The sequence below is a fragment of the Rhamphochromis sp. 'chilingali' genome, assembly GCF_963969265.1.
Source record: "Rhamphochromis sp. 'chilingali' genome assembly, chromosome: 3".
Taxonomy (NCBI): domain Eukaryota; kingdom Metazoa; phylum Chordata; class Actinopteri; order Cichliformes; family Cichlidae; genus Rhamphochromis; species Rhamphochromis sp. 'chilingali'.
In genome coordinates this window covers 2,317,418-2,332,887 of record NC_137931.1, presented here as the reverse complement: position 1 = coordinate 2,332,887, position 15,470 = coordinate 2,317,418, and the positions used below count along the sequence as shown (strand labels likewise).

Sequence of the window (15,470 nt, the reverse complement as noted above, 5' to 3'; positions counted from 1 at the left end):
AAGGAACTGTTACCATTGACCAGCCCACATGTTAACCTGTCCTAAATACAACAGAGCACCATTGGGACATTATGTTTCAATCCATCTGACGCTATCAGGTTGCACCTCAGTCTGTTCAGGAGCTCAGTGATTCCCTGGTCCAGATCTGGGAAGGGATTCCCCAGGACACCATCTGTCATCTCATTAGGAGCATGCCCCAACATTGTCAGGTACCTTTCTGAGTTGCTGCAATAAGATTTCAGCAAAATGAACTAGCTTGCCGCATCAGTTTTTCACTTGGACTTTTGGAGTGTCTTTAAATTCAGCCCTCCATAAGTGGATCATTTTCTTTAAAAGAATGTGGCATCCTTTCAGTCCTAACACATTGTCCGGTCCACATCAGTATCCAGCATGATATAAAAATAATAATAATGATATAATATAAATAATGCGGGAAGAGAGTCTATATTTCTTATGGCTGGAGGAAGAGAGTTCCAGAGCCGAGGAGCAGAGTGACTGAAGGCTCTGTTCCCCACAGTGATGAGACGCGTGGGCAGAACAGTAAGATGAATATGAGGATCTGAGAGGCCTGGAAACAGTGGTGATATGGAGCAGGTCACACAAATAGGAAGGAGCAGACTTGTATAGTCAAAAAGGAGGCAGAGCTGTCGAGAAATGCTAGGAGCTAACTGCAAACAGCAGTCGCTTTCTGAAACATCAGATATGTATCGGATTCAGAACCACATACGAAAGTGTCCCAGGTCGGATTTGAAAATATCGGATTTGTGCCGTTCACACTGTCATACCATGATCGGATATGGGTCGCATAGGGTCGGAAAAGTCGGATTTGATGCGCTTTCGCCTGCAGTGTGAACGTACGATTCAAATTGTTGTCAGCATCTGAAGAAATTATAATAAAAATAATAACAATAACCGGTTGGCAGCAGCAGCCAGGCACGCCAGCGTTCACTCAACGGAACCTAATATGTTTTCTCTGATGTTTTCAAAGTGTTACTTTAATTGTGTTTCTGTGTTGGCCCTTCCATACTATCATGATATTCATTCATTTACACCAGGGCTGCCCAATCCCAGTCCTCGAGAGCTACTATCCTGCAGCTTTTAGATGCATCCCTACTCCAACACAGCTGAATCAAATGGTTTGATTACCTCTTCAGCATGCCATCATGTTTGGCAAAGGCCTGATAACAAGCCATTCATTTGATTCGGGTGTGTGGGAACAAGGATGCATCTAAAAGCTGCAGGACGGTAGCTCTCGAGGACCGGGATTGGGCACCCCTGATTTACACACTAAGCTCTCTTCTATTGCCTCAAAACCTTTGTATAGAGTTAACTTGTAATTCCATAGCAGCTTACAGTGTTGCTCACTGACAAAAACTAAACTTTTCATGCAGTGCATGGATAGGCTTATTAAACATTTCAACAAAATCCTGAGATTCATGCACATGAAATTTGTAAAGACACACAGGAGGGCAGACTGGTGACCAGTGACCCCCCTTTCAGCTCTTTGCCTACAGATGGGTGCTTCAAGTGTCAATAGGTTTTTCTCTGTGCCAAGCCTGGTATGGCTGTGCCATTTGGGGTCCAGTCCAGCAAAAGATGAATAACCTTGTTAAAAAAAAAATAACCGAGCGATCAGGAAGTATTAATGAAAGACTGTAGTGGCACTTAATTCAAAACAAATAATGCACTGGCTTTAAAGGGAACAATTTTGTTTATTTAACCTTTTCATGTTATTGAATTATATTAAGCAGCAGAGCTGTTATGAACCATGACTATAAAAAAAATTAACTTTTTTGGATTTCTTATATTCATTTTGATGCTTGTTTATGTGTTTTTATCCAGGTGCCACAGAACAGGTCAATGGCCACCAGTCTGTTCACTCCCTGCCATCTGTTCGCCATGACATCAGTCGCTACCAGAGAGTAGATGAACCACTGCCCCCTGGTGAGTGTGTGTGTGTATATGTCTGTTTTAAAGAACATTAAAGTACACAATACAGCACAGAAACTGCATACACATATTTTCTTTACCAGATATCTTCAAGTTTGAAGATTGAGTATAGCAGTCAGGGTTTATGCATAGGGTACTAGGGTCCCTAGAAGTCTTCTGGATTAAGCAGTTTGAGGAACTATTAAGATATAGCACAGGAGCTGTGATAAGGAATTTAGATACCGTATCTTTCAGACCATAAGGCGCACCGGATTATAAGGTGCATAAAGTGAAACAAAGCAGTCAGATAAGTCAAACTTTACTCAACTCATTCTTTTTGCTTCCTCCACTTCCGTACTATTGATTCATTAATGTTAAATGCTCTGGTAGCTGCTCTATTCCCATGTTGTTGCAGTATATTAATGACTAACCTCGTATTGTGGATGGATTGTCTCAGTTGTTCTCCTGACTGAAGTTTGGTCCTTTTACAGCATCCTGCGTTGCAATTTATCCCTAACCATCGGGAACCCTCCCATTAACGAGTGGAAAAAAGTTAGCGTTCATCCTCCAGCTTCACTGTGTTTATGCTATGCTAACATAGCTGTGTCGCTACGGTCACGTAGCACATCATTATATACCAGCTAGCCCAACTTCAGTAACCCTACAAACGTCACTGCTGTTTAGTTTTCGCTCTTCATTTATGTTGGAAGTGATAGCAGAGCTGTACGTTTTAATATTTTCAGAAATCTCTCAGTCAGAACATGCTATATCATGTTTAGGTGGAAACTAGCGAGCTAACTTCCTGCTAACTGGTAACTCTGTTAATAAATGCTGTTTTCCTGGATGCCTGGATGTTAAACTTAATTGTTACACCTGGTAAAGCAGCAACGCTGATCATTTTATTAAAGATGAAAGAATTCAGACAGTTTTAAACTCTCAGTGATGCTGCAGTGTTCGTTTGACTTTAGGACTTGAAGCGGACGGAGTTTTGGACCCAGATTCTTCCGCAAGGCTCTTGACTATGGCAGCCGTAATGCTCCAGCAATCCATCAAGCAGTGCGGCTTCGTAGCTTACCGAAGTTGTACTAGAACATTTTTTGACAGATATTTGAGCACCGTGTAGCACATAAAATCAGTTCGAGGTCAGTAAGCACAACCAGAATTTATACATAAGTCACGCTGTCGATTTTTGAGAAAATTAAAGGATTTTAAGTGCACCTTACAGTGTGGAAAATACTGTAATAGGCCTTTCCAATTACATGTATGTATGACTAGACAAGTTGACACAAATGTGTGTTACTATTTTCCAGATGTGTAATTTGCTACTGAATTTGAATTTGCAACCTTAGCTTTAAATGCTAGAATTTCTCATTTGTAATAAACCCATAAGCCACAGATTCAGTTTTGTATTTTAATCTTAAAAACAGCTAGATTGTAGATTGTAGTCAGTAGTTATGCAACTTTAAGGCCAAAATTTTATACATATATGATTATAATTATATATAATCTACTGTGTCATTTTTGTTCATAAAACCTTAGTTTAGAAACCTATATTCTTTCATGAAAAACAGCTACTATATGTCTTGATGCAGACTGAAGAAATCACTTGGATGAGTGACGAAACGTTTCTCCCACAAAACGCTACGTCCAGAGGAACAGAATCTTTTGGAGAACTACTATATGTGTTCTTCTGTTGCATTGTGTGTGATCCAGATTGGGAGGCTCGCATAGACAGCCATGGTCGCATTTTCTATGTGGACCACGTGAACAGAACAACAACATGGCAACGTCCAACCGCACCCCCGGCCCCACAAACTCTTCAGAGGTCTAACTCCATACAGCAGATGGAACAGCTAAATCGCAGGTCAGAAAACAAACATGCACATGAAGATTCGCAAACTAGATGTTCGTCCAAAGTTTCAGTTAAAAATGGAAATGAATTTGCCACTTCCCATTTTTTGGTTTTTAGTAACATTATCATTAATTGTTACTGTACACATAAATTTGCAGGTATCAAAGTATACGTAGGACAATGACCAACGACAGTAGACCAGAAGAGCAGCTACCCAATGAGCTTTCAGCTGATGAGACTGATATGCAACCCTCATTCCCAGGTAGCCCCCTTCTACACGGCACAAAATCCTGATCCATGTTCTTCCCCTGTGATTTTCTTTTTTTTATTTTGACGATTCTGGTATATTTTGCAGAGCTACGTAGGGACAGCAATTTGCCACAGTCCAGTCCCAGGTCTCGCCTAACCCTGCTGCTTCAGTCCCCTAGCGCCAAGTTCCTCACCAGCCCTGAATTCTTCACTGTGCTGCATTCCAACCCTGTATGGACACTTTTTACTTCCATTCTATCTCTTGTTATTCTTTTACTTCCATTCATGTGTCTTTCTTTTATAACAGACCACATTCTATTTGTTTCAAGAAAGGGATTTTAAACAACGCACTTATTAACCCTTTGAGGTCATCAAAGATGATAACCCTAACCTTACTCTACTGTTATATTTTAAAAAAGAAAAGAAAATGTAGTTGGGTTTTTTTTAAGAAAAATGTAAATAGATTGTGATCTGTGACAGTCAGAAGTGTTTTCCTTGTTTCCTCATTGGCAGAAATTCAAAAAACATTTTGAATAAAAGCAAAAGAATAGAATCAGCTTTTGGCTTGCCATAGTTTATGATTCTAACCACGGATAGTTAAGGGGCTCAAAGCGAATACCTGATGTAATCCCACCCCCAAACCCCCCCAAACCATGTCACTCTTACTTGACACCTCACCACTATCCTCATACTCTCTGCCACTCCTGACGTCCAGTTCCTCTGTCACAGTCTGGCTGAGGCAGACTGTATGTATTGCAAAAAAGGACTCAAATGCAGATCAAAACAGAATGTGAAACGTGACGTCGAATAACAAAAAATGAGCCGTTTATTAAGGCTGGCCAAGAAGTACAAAACAAAAGGCAAAGGTGAAACTAAACAATAAATTAAACTGGGTGAACTAAGATTAAAGCATGAAAAAACCGTGCACGTGGGACCTGACATGGAGACATGGACAAAAACTGGATGCATGACGTGAACAAAGCAGACGACCTGACAAGGAATGACTGAAAACACACGGACTTAATACACACAGGAGGATAATGAGGATAAGTGAGCATAACAACGTCACAGGGGAAACGTAAAGCTAAACACAGGAACACAGAACCTCTTCAAAATAAAATAGGAAACATAATGAAACAAAGATGTGACAACAAAAGACATGCAGCCATGAAACACATAAAGGACAAAGGAGACTTAACAGAGGCGTTGAAAACATACGGGGAAAGTAATAAACAAATGAACTCAGAAAACCCAATGAACTTAAACATAAACCATAAACATCAAAATAAACTAAAACTCAAAACGCTGAGTCAAAAGACCCAGCATCGTGAAATCCTCTTTCAATCACCTCCACAGCACCCCAGCATGTGCTTTCTCTAGATCCACAGAGACATGGCACAACTCTTTTTGACCTTTTTTTATACTTCCACATCAACACTCTCAAATAAATTATTATTATTATTGTTATTATTATTATTGTTGTTGTTGTTGAATCAATAAGTCACTCAAATAGATCCTGGCTGACAAAGTAAAGCAGCTTAAAAATCTTAAAAAGCAATGCATCATGCCACACTCTAAAGAAGTATTTGGGCTTCAGACTGATTGATCAGAAGCTCAAATACACTTAGGTTATGCAGCAGGACAGCGATCCTGCAGTTATTAGAGAGGGAGATCATTTTTTTCACATAGGGACGTGTATGTTTTCCCTTAATAAATAAAATCATTTAAAAACTGCATTTTAAGACATGTTAAAATTTGTTTGATGATCAATCTAAAACATTTCAATATGAATGAATAATTTCTAATGTGAACTAGATTTTCACGGCGTACAGCCTGTGATCAGCTGACCTGCTGCTGCTTGAGGTTTATTGCTTTTTGTGGATTCATACAACTGAATTCAACAAGATGCAAGCAGATGTTTCATGCCTCCTGGCTGATGTCCATCCCCTACACTGACACTATACAGTTTATACTGTCTTAATACTGGACAGTGTATAAATAAATACAGGTAGTATAAATACTGAATTTAGGGAGTAACTCTTAAGTATCACCAACTTAATACAAACTAATATCTGCAAAACTTGATCTGACTCTCGAACGCCTCAACCACTGTAAACCGGTAAAACTTCAAACTCACCATAGTACAACATTGTACAATACCTTAGTTTGTTTTGCAGAACATTTTACTATATGAAAATACATAATTTGTCAAAGCAACATATACAGAACGAATAGCTAATTAAAATGATGACATTACATGTAAGCCTTAAATTTGCAGTTTATCAAATACCACTGAGCACTCCTTACCTCTTCATCCTGTCGTATCCTGTCTTCATACATCATCATTTCAAGTTATCTTGAATTCTTTTATCTCCCTGTGAAATACAGCAGCTGCACCTAGCAGATGCAATATGCAATAAACTGCACACAGTTTGTGAGTTTGCTTATATTTGTTCAATTCAATTCAATTTTATTTATATAAAGCCAAGAAAACACAAAAACAGTTGCCTCAAGGTGCTTTATATTGTAAGGCAAAGAACCTACAATAATACAAAGAAAACATAGATAACTCCAATATCATATGATCCCCTCTGAGGAAGTGTTTTGGTGAGAGTGGGAAAGAAACTCCCTTTTAATAGGAAGAAACCTGGGAGGGGCTGGACACCTGATGCAACCGGTTGGGAAGAAACGACAAAGACACTCTGTGGAAGAGAATCGGAGATTAATAATAACTAGAAAAATTTGCATTTCTTGCGAAAATGCAGTGTGGATGCTTTAAAGCTGAAGCTGTCTGCAAAAACTAGCTGAAAAAGCTGAAAAGTTGCAGAAATTGTAAAAACTTTGCAGAAGCAAAGGAACTTTGCTAAAATGGAATAACTTAGCAGAACTGCAATATCTTAGAGGAAACATAATACTTGGCAGAAATACAATAGCATAGCAGAACTTTGCAGAAATATTGTAACTTACCAGAAACATGATAACTTCTCAAAAATACAAGAATTTAGGTGAAATAGTATAAGATAACAGAAAGAATATATTTAGCCAAAAATACTTAAGCATTACAGAAACACTATGATTTAGAAAAATAGTACAACATAGCAGAAATACTGTGATTTACCAGAGACACTGTGATGAACTATGAATATTGTCATTTTAAATTAATACTATGTTTTAGCACAAATACTCTGGTTTAGCACAAATATTATAACATAGCAGAAATACAATTATATAGCAGAAATGCTATATTTAGAAAGAAAAATATATTAAAGTAGAAATGGTATGATTTAGCAGAAATACTGTATTTAGCACAAGTACCAAAAAGTAGCAGGAATACTATGATTGAGCAGAAATACTATGATTGAGCAGAAGTACTAAGATGTAGTAAAAGTACTTTGATTTAACAGAAATACAATTATGGAGGAGTAATACTTTAAAATGGGAGAAATATTGATACATACACAGAGCCTAAAGGGAAGAGTATTTGTGCCATGGAGTGTTAACAAGAATGTGAGGTCCATATTAGAAAAGCTGGTAAAATCATAAAAGTTTGCAGAATTGTAATAAATGATGAATATGAATTACTGGTCTGTGATAGTGTATTAATTTGTAGGGAAAAAAACATGTTGACTAAGGTGGAATCGAACCCACGACGTTTGGGTTGCAGACCCGTGTCATTACCAACTGCCCCACTGGGAAAGAGAGCAGGTACTTGGAAAAACAGGGTGATGAGCAGTCAGAATTAGATCGCGGTGAGAGGAGAAAAACGCCGTATTTTGGAGTTACAAATGGTTGTGTAACTCAAAAACTAGGTGGACTAGAAGCATAATTCTTGTACTGGGTGAATCAGCGGACTCTGGTGTACTTTGACCGCGATTTTCATTGCTCTCTGTACATCCGTCGCTGAGATATGACGAGAGAAGAAACGGCAGACCTCAGATATGATTGGCTGGCTGGGAAGCCGTGCAGGCCCTGATATGTAAATTTGAATGCCTCAGTCCTCACAGAGGATTGGCTGCCTGGGGACCTGGCAGAAATATATAGAAATACTATGATTAAGCATAAATACTACATTTAGCAGAAATACTATATTAAGCACAAATCCTATAAAAAGCAGAAATACTATATTAAGCAATATAAATATCCTATAAAAATCCTATAAAAAGCAAAAATACTATACTATGATTTGGTAGAAAAACTATAATTAATCAGAAATACTATATTTAGCACAAATCTTATAAAACAGCAGAAATGCTATGATTAAGCATAAATACTACATTTACTAGAAATACTATGTTTTAGCACAAATACTATAAAAAGCATAAATACTATAATTTAGGAGAAATACTATATTAAGCACAAATCCTATAAAAAGCAGAAATAGTATGATTAAGCATAAATACTACATTTAGTAGAAATACTATGTTTGAGCAAAAATCCTATAAAAAGCAGAAATACTGTACTATGATTTGGTAGAAAAACTATAATTAATCAGAAATACTATATTTGGCAGAAATACTATATTTTGCACAAATCTTATAAAATAGCAGAAATAGTATGATTTAGCACAATAGTAATAACTTAAACAGAAAAATTGGAAAAGCAAAATGGAAAGCTGAAAAAATGCTGAACATGCTGAGGGTCCCTCAAATATACTTGTTAAATGAAAAAAAATCAGCAAAAAAAATATATAACAGCCACACAATCAGAAATATGTACACATAAGGAAACACACATGCACAGAGAGACACACACACAAGATCCAATTCAGTCACCCAGTCTAAATATATTGAATTTGAATCTTACAATGAGATCATCCCATTAAAAGGCTCTCGCTCTCTCTCTGTCACACACACACACACACACACACACACACACACACACACACACACACACACACACGGAGAGAGAAGCAAGTTTCTAGCTCAGTCAAGCAGCCTTGGAGCTGCTGAATTTGAATCCACCAATCAGAGAGGCTGTGTACTTTTTCCCGCCAAAACAGGTGCATGCAGCACAGAGAGACAGGATTATTGCAGTCTATTTCTCATAGTGAGGACTCCCCTCAAACAAATGACCATAATTTCCTAACCGTAAGGGCTAGAACGGTCATTCTTACACCGTTTTGTTCAGAAGAGATGGGGGAATCTTCCAGTGTTGACAATTTATCATTAAAATATGAATTATTAAAGATATTTGATTTCTAATGCACCATAACTGAGTAGAGCAAAGCAAAAACTGCCTTGACTTGCCCTCAAACAACGCTTTCTAACTCTAAATCTATTTGGAGTATCAATATCATTCTTTCACCGTAAGAGACAGCAGGCGAACAATCATGGAAATTTTCAGGTCTCTGTGGAAATCCATTGAAAAGATATGACGAGAGAAAAAAGTGGTTCATTTCCAGAGTTTGAAATCTGAAGAAATCTGAGCGAAGGACGAATTTCCTACCCTCAAACAAGTCTAACTCATTTCAGAACGGCAATAGGTGAGAAAATAATTCTTGAATTGTGAGCGTCAGGAGTGTCTGAAGATATACTGGGACAAGCCTTATGTCTTAACTTTGCTTTGTTAAGGAGGTATGACGATTCGAATATGCCTCTCATTACAGAAATCAAGCGGTGATTTTGAACAAGCTCTCCATTGACTTTCTATAGAGAGTTTTGCAACTTTGTGTTGGTCTGAGGAGATTTGCCAAAATTCTATAAATCCCATAACAATGATAGTGACATTTTCGGAAAGCCAGCAAAAATACCTACGTTTTGATGTATAATTTGTGGAAGTTGAGTGAAAATTGAGCAAGTAGCAAGAAGTTGTTCGGACATGAAGAGAAGACTGCAAAACCTTCAGTGGCACACTGGAAGCCAAGTGCATAGCAACCATAACAACGCATGTATTTTGTGAAAAATCACAATTTTGCAACTGAAAACTTTAAGAGGCATAAAAGTAGAATTCAGCAGAATTCTCATATTTAATTTGACCAAACTTGAGGCTTACTGACAGACTGACATTGCCATACAAATAAAATGGACAAAATATTTAACGTTGTATGTATGCGATAGATAGAACAAATTGTAATCTTTTGAAATACTTGATGGTGCATACTGAAGGTGTTTACTAGGTTATTAACAGCATTAGAAAAGCCTCACACACATACTGTAGTAACTGCAGAGGCTCCATAGTGTATTTTCGTAACATGCAAAAGACTCAAATCCCAGACTCAAAGCTTCAGCTCATACAAAACAGCACCTATATTGTGTAGTGGTTGTGAGTAGTAAGCACAACAGCCATGCCCTTTGCTTTCCCTCTGAAATGTGTGCATACGATAGTGACTACATAGTGTAATAGTAGCACAAGGCACTTAAAACTTACTCTTTTCTTGATGTGTTTCCTCTGTGCTGAATCTCCTTCCTGTCTACTGGAATCTATTTCCTGGTTCTAGAGTGCCTACCACATGTTCACCACCAACACATGTCTGAAGCATATGATCAGTAAGGTTCGTCGGGATGCTCATCACTTTGAGCGCTACCAGCACAACAGGGACCTGGTGGCCTTCCTCAACATGTTTGCTAACAAACAGCTGGAGCTGCCCAGGGGTTGGGAGATGAAGCACGACCAGACCGGCAAGGTAGGGCTGACACTGTAATCAGTCAGTGCCCCAATGTCTACATTTCATGACTTTTTGAGGGTCTGAATACAGTTAAACTGTATTCAGATCCTCAATAGTATCTAACTGTTCTACACTTATTCTGTCAAGTATTTCTTACTTTTTAAAAACTGTAATCAAATTAAAAATGATTAACACTTGACAGCTTGTATGTGTATCTGTGTGCACACCCATCTAGCCTTTCTTTGTAGACCATAACTGCCGTGCCACTACGTTCATTGACCCCCGGCTGCCTCTCCAAAGCTCTCGGCCGCTGAGCCTCCTCGCTCACCGCCAACACCTGACTCGCCAGCGCAGCCACAGTGCTGGAGAGGTGACCACTCGGCGACTGGTAAGGGACACGTAACGATCATGGACAACAGAAAGTACAGCTACTTAAATTGGTCCTCTAATCATAACAGGAACAGTTACATGTTTTCTTCCTCCACTTACATATCATGTAAACCTGGGCAGCATGTTTATTGACATCCTGTTTTTATAGCTGGGTGAGGACCCTCGTCATGTTAGCCCACCTGTTCTTCCACGACCTTCCAGCACCTTCACATCTGCCAACAGAGGGCCATGCCAAGACTTAATACCAGTGGGTTAGTGCATGCACAAGCACACACACACACACACGCACACACACGCACACACGTGCACACACACACAAGAATCTGAGAGGAAGAGATGAATACATTTGACAAAAAATTTCTGTTCACTTTTTTCTAGCTTACAATGAGAAGATTGTGGCATTTCTACGACAACCAAACATCTTTGAGATTTTGCAGGAGAGGCAGCCTGACTTTAACCGGAACCATGCACTCAGGTACACACATACAGAAATGCACAGCTTGGCGTTTATATAATGCTTTCCTTAATCTGGTGACTAGATTTTTTCTTTGTTCTCAGTTACTTTGATGCAATGGCATCTGCTGTGATACTTACACATAATGGCCCCTTAAGTCTTGCAAGTGTTTGTAATAGCAGAGAAATAATCACTACATTTTGGGCATGTCATTTTCAAGCACGAACCCCGGGTTGTAAAAGTTTAAGAGTGCTATTTTTCATGCTTAAAATATATTCAAAAGACATTTCTCGTGCCAGGACTCCACAAACTCCACAAACAACACCACTATGTGTCATTGATGCAGAGCTTTGCTGCCGCACCAATATGGGAGGAAAAACAGCTTTTCTAGATGAAATGTCTGGTACACAAACATTATTTGAAATCATCTTCACTATCCAATCCCTCTGATCCACATCTCCACCGCCTTAACCCTCAGACCTGTCGTCTGTTCCCACGGTTTAAGTCGAGTTTAAGTGCAAGAGTTTTCAGAAAACTCCACATAGACCTTATGATTGCTCCACGGGTCTCAAATGACAAAAAGAATAAAAATGAAAAATCCAAGTTGGTAGATATTTCAGTCCAATTGGGCATAATTTGTTTTCTGTTTCATGGTATAGAGATTGACTTCCTAAAAGCGGTGGTGATCTTGACAGATTTTTACTGAAATATTATTTTTGAGCTAAACTTTATGAAGACATGTTGAATGTGGCTCATTAGGAAAAACCCAGTTAGAACTTAAACGTGTTTTAAGTAGCTTTGATGAGGAACACGATTCAGCTTGCAGGAAACAAACTACAAGAATCAACTTCATACATTAGAGACCTTAGACAAGATGAAAAATATTGCTGTGCCTTGGTATCATATTTAGAAACATTTAAGTATTGCAAGAAAACCTAATCGTCAGAAGAGAAAATCATCAAAGCAGGAAGCAAAGTTCATTGTGCTACTGCTACATTTTTTTTCCATTAATTTTTGAAGTTTTACAACATAATAATCAAAGACATGCACAAACAGCAAGTGCCAAAAAATGAAAATGGAAATAAAAATCAATAATAAAATGATGAAACATTTACAAAAACATATTAGAAATTAATTAAGATTATTGTTAAATGAATATTTAAACTATAAATTGATACAAGCTGAAAACACTAGCCCTAAAATCTGATCATAACCTTCAAATACGCCTGGAAATGTGAAAAGATCAATGCAAAATGTCCTGACTATGATAAATCTGTCGTTGCAAACACAAAAATAAAAATTGCAATTTTCTGGAGACCATACTGCAACTGCAAACCAAGACTTTCCAGCAGAAACTGCTTTTGTCTGCAAGAAGCAGTCACAACACACAAATAATATGGACTGATTCTTATATAGCGCTTAATCTACTCTCTCTGAGCACTCAAAGCGCTTTACACAGCCTCATGCAGGACTATTTTCTGAGTGCTTTCTGTCTAACGCACACATTCATACTCCAGTGGTTGCATCGGAGAGCATGGGGTTCGTACAGAGACTGGAGCAGACTGGGATCTGCTCCAGTTGTCCCTCAAGTAGCCAAAGTCAAAGTGAAATACATGCATAGGATACATTAATGAACAGCATTGCCATTGTAATGTTGCTGTGACAACAGGGAGAAAGTGCAGCTGATCCGCACAGATGGAGTGTCAGGATTGGCCAGGCTGTCGGGATCTGCCGACCTTGTCATGTTGCTAAGGTGACATATTTCTGCTTTACCTCCTCTGTCTTATTCTTTTTTTTCTTGGCTTTCCTTTTTCTAATCGGACTAGTTGTGTATCCCCTTCTTGTTATTACCTTTTTTTTTTTCATTTTCTCGCTGCTCTGCTGAAGTAATTGCATTTAGTGAATTGGTTTCTTTTTTATGTCCCTTCATCCCCTCTCCAACCTTCCATCTGCAGTCTCTTTGAAGAAGAAGTGATGTCCTATGTGCCTCCTCATGCCTTACTTCACCCCAGCTACTGCCAGTCACCTCGGGGGTCACCTGTCTCTTCCCCACAGAATTCACCTGGTAAAAGATCAACAGAAAAGTCATTGTGAAAAAACCCAACACATGCAAAAAATATTATCCACAAACCCTCTCTCACAAATTCATATGGAACCTTTTACTGTGTTTGAGCCCTGCAGAGTACTTTGCTGATATTTTCGTTAAGTGCACTTCACATTGCTGTACAGCTGATTCACGTAGAATATCTGGATTGGCCAACTAGGAAATGTTGACCTTGAACTGAACTCAGAACTCCAGTTCAACAGAAAGAAATTGAGCTCTGAGCTAAAATGAATGACTTTTCACACCAACAATAAAGACTTAATGTTTCTGACAACCATTGGTAAAATCAGAACACAGCTAGTCATGTTAGAGCAGGTTGTTCACTAATCACAGATTTAACTGATCAGTTCATTGTCTGTAAAGTGCAGAAGCTGAACCTGCAACCCAGGTTACAAATAAACACCCTTGTATGACAGCTGCACCACTGTTGTTGTGCATGTGACGAAATTAATTGGCATATTCTTGCTTGGTAGAATTCTGCACATATAAATGAAATTTCTGCTTTATCTGTCAGCTTGTTGACATAACCCATCAAAGTAAACATTTAAGTGTGTGCGTAGGTACTCAGAGAGCTAATGCCAGAGCACCAGCACCCTACAAGAGAGACTTTGAGGCAAAACTGCGAAACTTCTACAGGAAACTGGAAACTAAGGGCTATGGACAAGGACCAGGGAAGCTAAAGTAAGTCAGCAGCTTTGACTGTAGAAGGCATCCTTTCTCATCATTTTTTATTTACCGTATTTTCAGCACTGTAAGGCACACTTACACATCGGGTGTGCTTATGTATGAATTCTGGTTGTGCTTACTGACAACGAAACCGATTTATTGCAGTACACGGCGCTCAGAAATCTGTTAGAAAATGCTTTAGCAGGACTTTGCAAAGCTACAAAGCCGCACCACTGGATGGATTGTTGGAGCATTATGGCTACTGTAGTCAGGAGCCTCGCGGAGGAATCTGGGTCCAAAACGCCGTCGGCTTCAGGTCCAAATTCTGTCTAAATTCTTTCATCTTTAATAAAATGATCAGTGTTGCTGCTTTACCAGGTGTAACAATTACAAGTATTTATTACAATTAACGGAGTTAGAAGTTAGCAGGAAGTTAGCTCGCTAGCTTCCACCTAAACATGAGCATGTTCTGACTGAGAGATTTCTGAAAAATTCAAACGTACAGCTCTGCTGTCACTTAAAACATAAATGAAGACAGAAAACTAAACAGCAGTGACATTTGTAGGGTTACTGAAGTTGGGCTAGCTGGTATATAATGATGTGCTAACCCAGGGGTCAGCAGCCTTTAAGACCCAAAGAGCCATTTGGACCCAGTTTCCACGCAAAAGAAAACACTGGGAGCCGCGAATACTTTCTGACATCTAAAATGAAGATAACACTGTATATATTGTTGTTTTACCTTTATGCTTTGTGTGAACAACTAAGGTGTGTTGCTTATGAAATCCATGAAGTGCTACAGAGAAAATTACATTTTATTTATGTAATGAACACATTTGAACTCTTAAAGAAATATAACCAAAGGAAAGACACCCAGCTGAACTAAAATGATCCAGCAAACAAAAACTGCTGTGAGCCACCCTTATATCGCCTTTGTGCTTTTGGAGCCTTGACCTGACTTTTAAAAAATAATTGGAAAAAAAGCTCTATGCTGCTAAAAAACGAAAAATAGATATTTGCAAAATTCTGCCTAAATATGTATTTTACCTGGGGATGGGTATCGTTTAGGTCTTATCCGATACCAGTACCAAACCGGTACTTTTGAAACGGTGCCGGTGCTTAAACGGTGCTTAAAGAATGGAGAACACACAATTGGTCCAAAAACCTCTCATGTTCACGGTGGAGAACAGCTGCTGACATAATGTGGATCCAAAGATCCATAACT

General features: G+C 38.6%; 1 protein-coding gene across 3 annotated transcripts in view; it reads left to right on the top strand.

Moving 5' to 3' along the window:
• Positions 1-15,470, top strand: part of hecw2b (HECT, C2 and WW domain containing E3 ubiquitin protein ligase 2b) — a 78,688-nt gene that overhangs the window by 45,926 nt on the left and 17,292 nt on the right. For all 3 annotated transcript variants that reach the window (XM_080876841.1, XM_080876840.1, XM_080876842.1), the window contains 11 exons: positions 1,843-1,944; positions 3,643-3,793; positions 3,940-4,043; positions 4,137-4,261; positions 10,467-10,652; positions 10,870-11,022; positions 11,173-11,275; positions 11,403-11,499; positions 13,148-13,231; positions 13,434-13,543; positions 14,143-14,263. In XM_080876841.1, the coding sequence (XP_080732967.1) occupies positions 1,843-1,944; positions 3,643-3,793; positions 3,940-4,043; positions 4,137-4,261; positions 10,467-10,652; positions 10,870-11,022; positions 11,173-11,275; positions 11,403-11,499; positions 13,148-13,231; positions 13,434-13,543; positions 14,143-14,263 (1,336 nt within the window). The remainder of the gene's footprint in view (positions 1-1,842; positions 1,945-3,642; positions 3,794-3,939; positions 4,044-4,136; positions 4,262-10,466; positions 10,653-10,869; positions 11,023-11,172; positions 11,276-11,402; positions 11,500-13,147; positions 13,232-13,433; positions 13,544-14,142; positions 14,264-15,470) is intronic.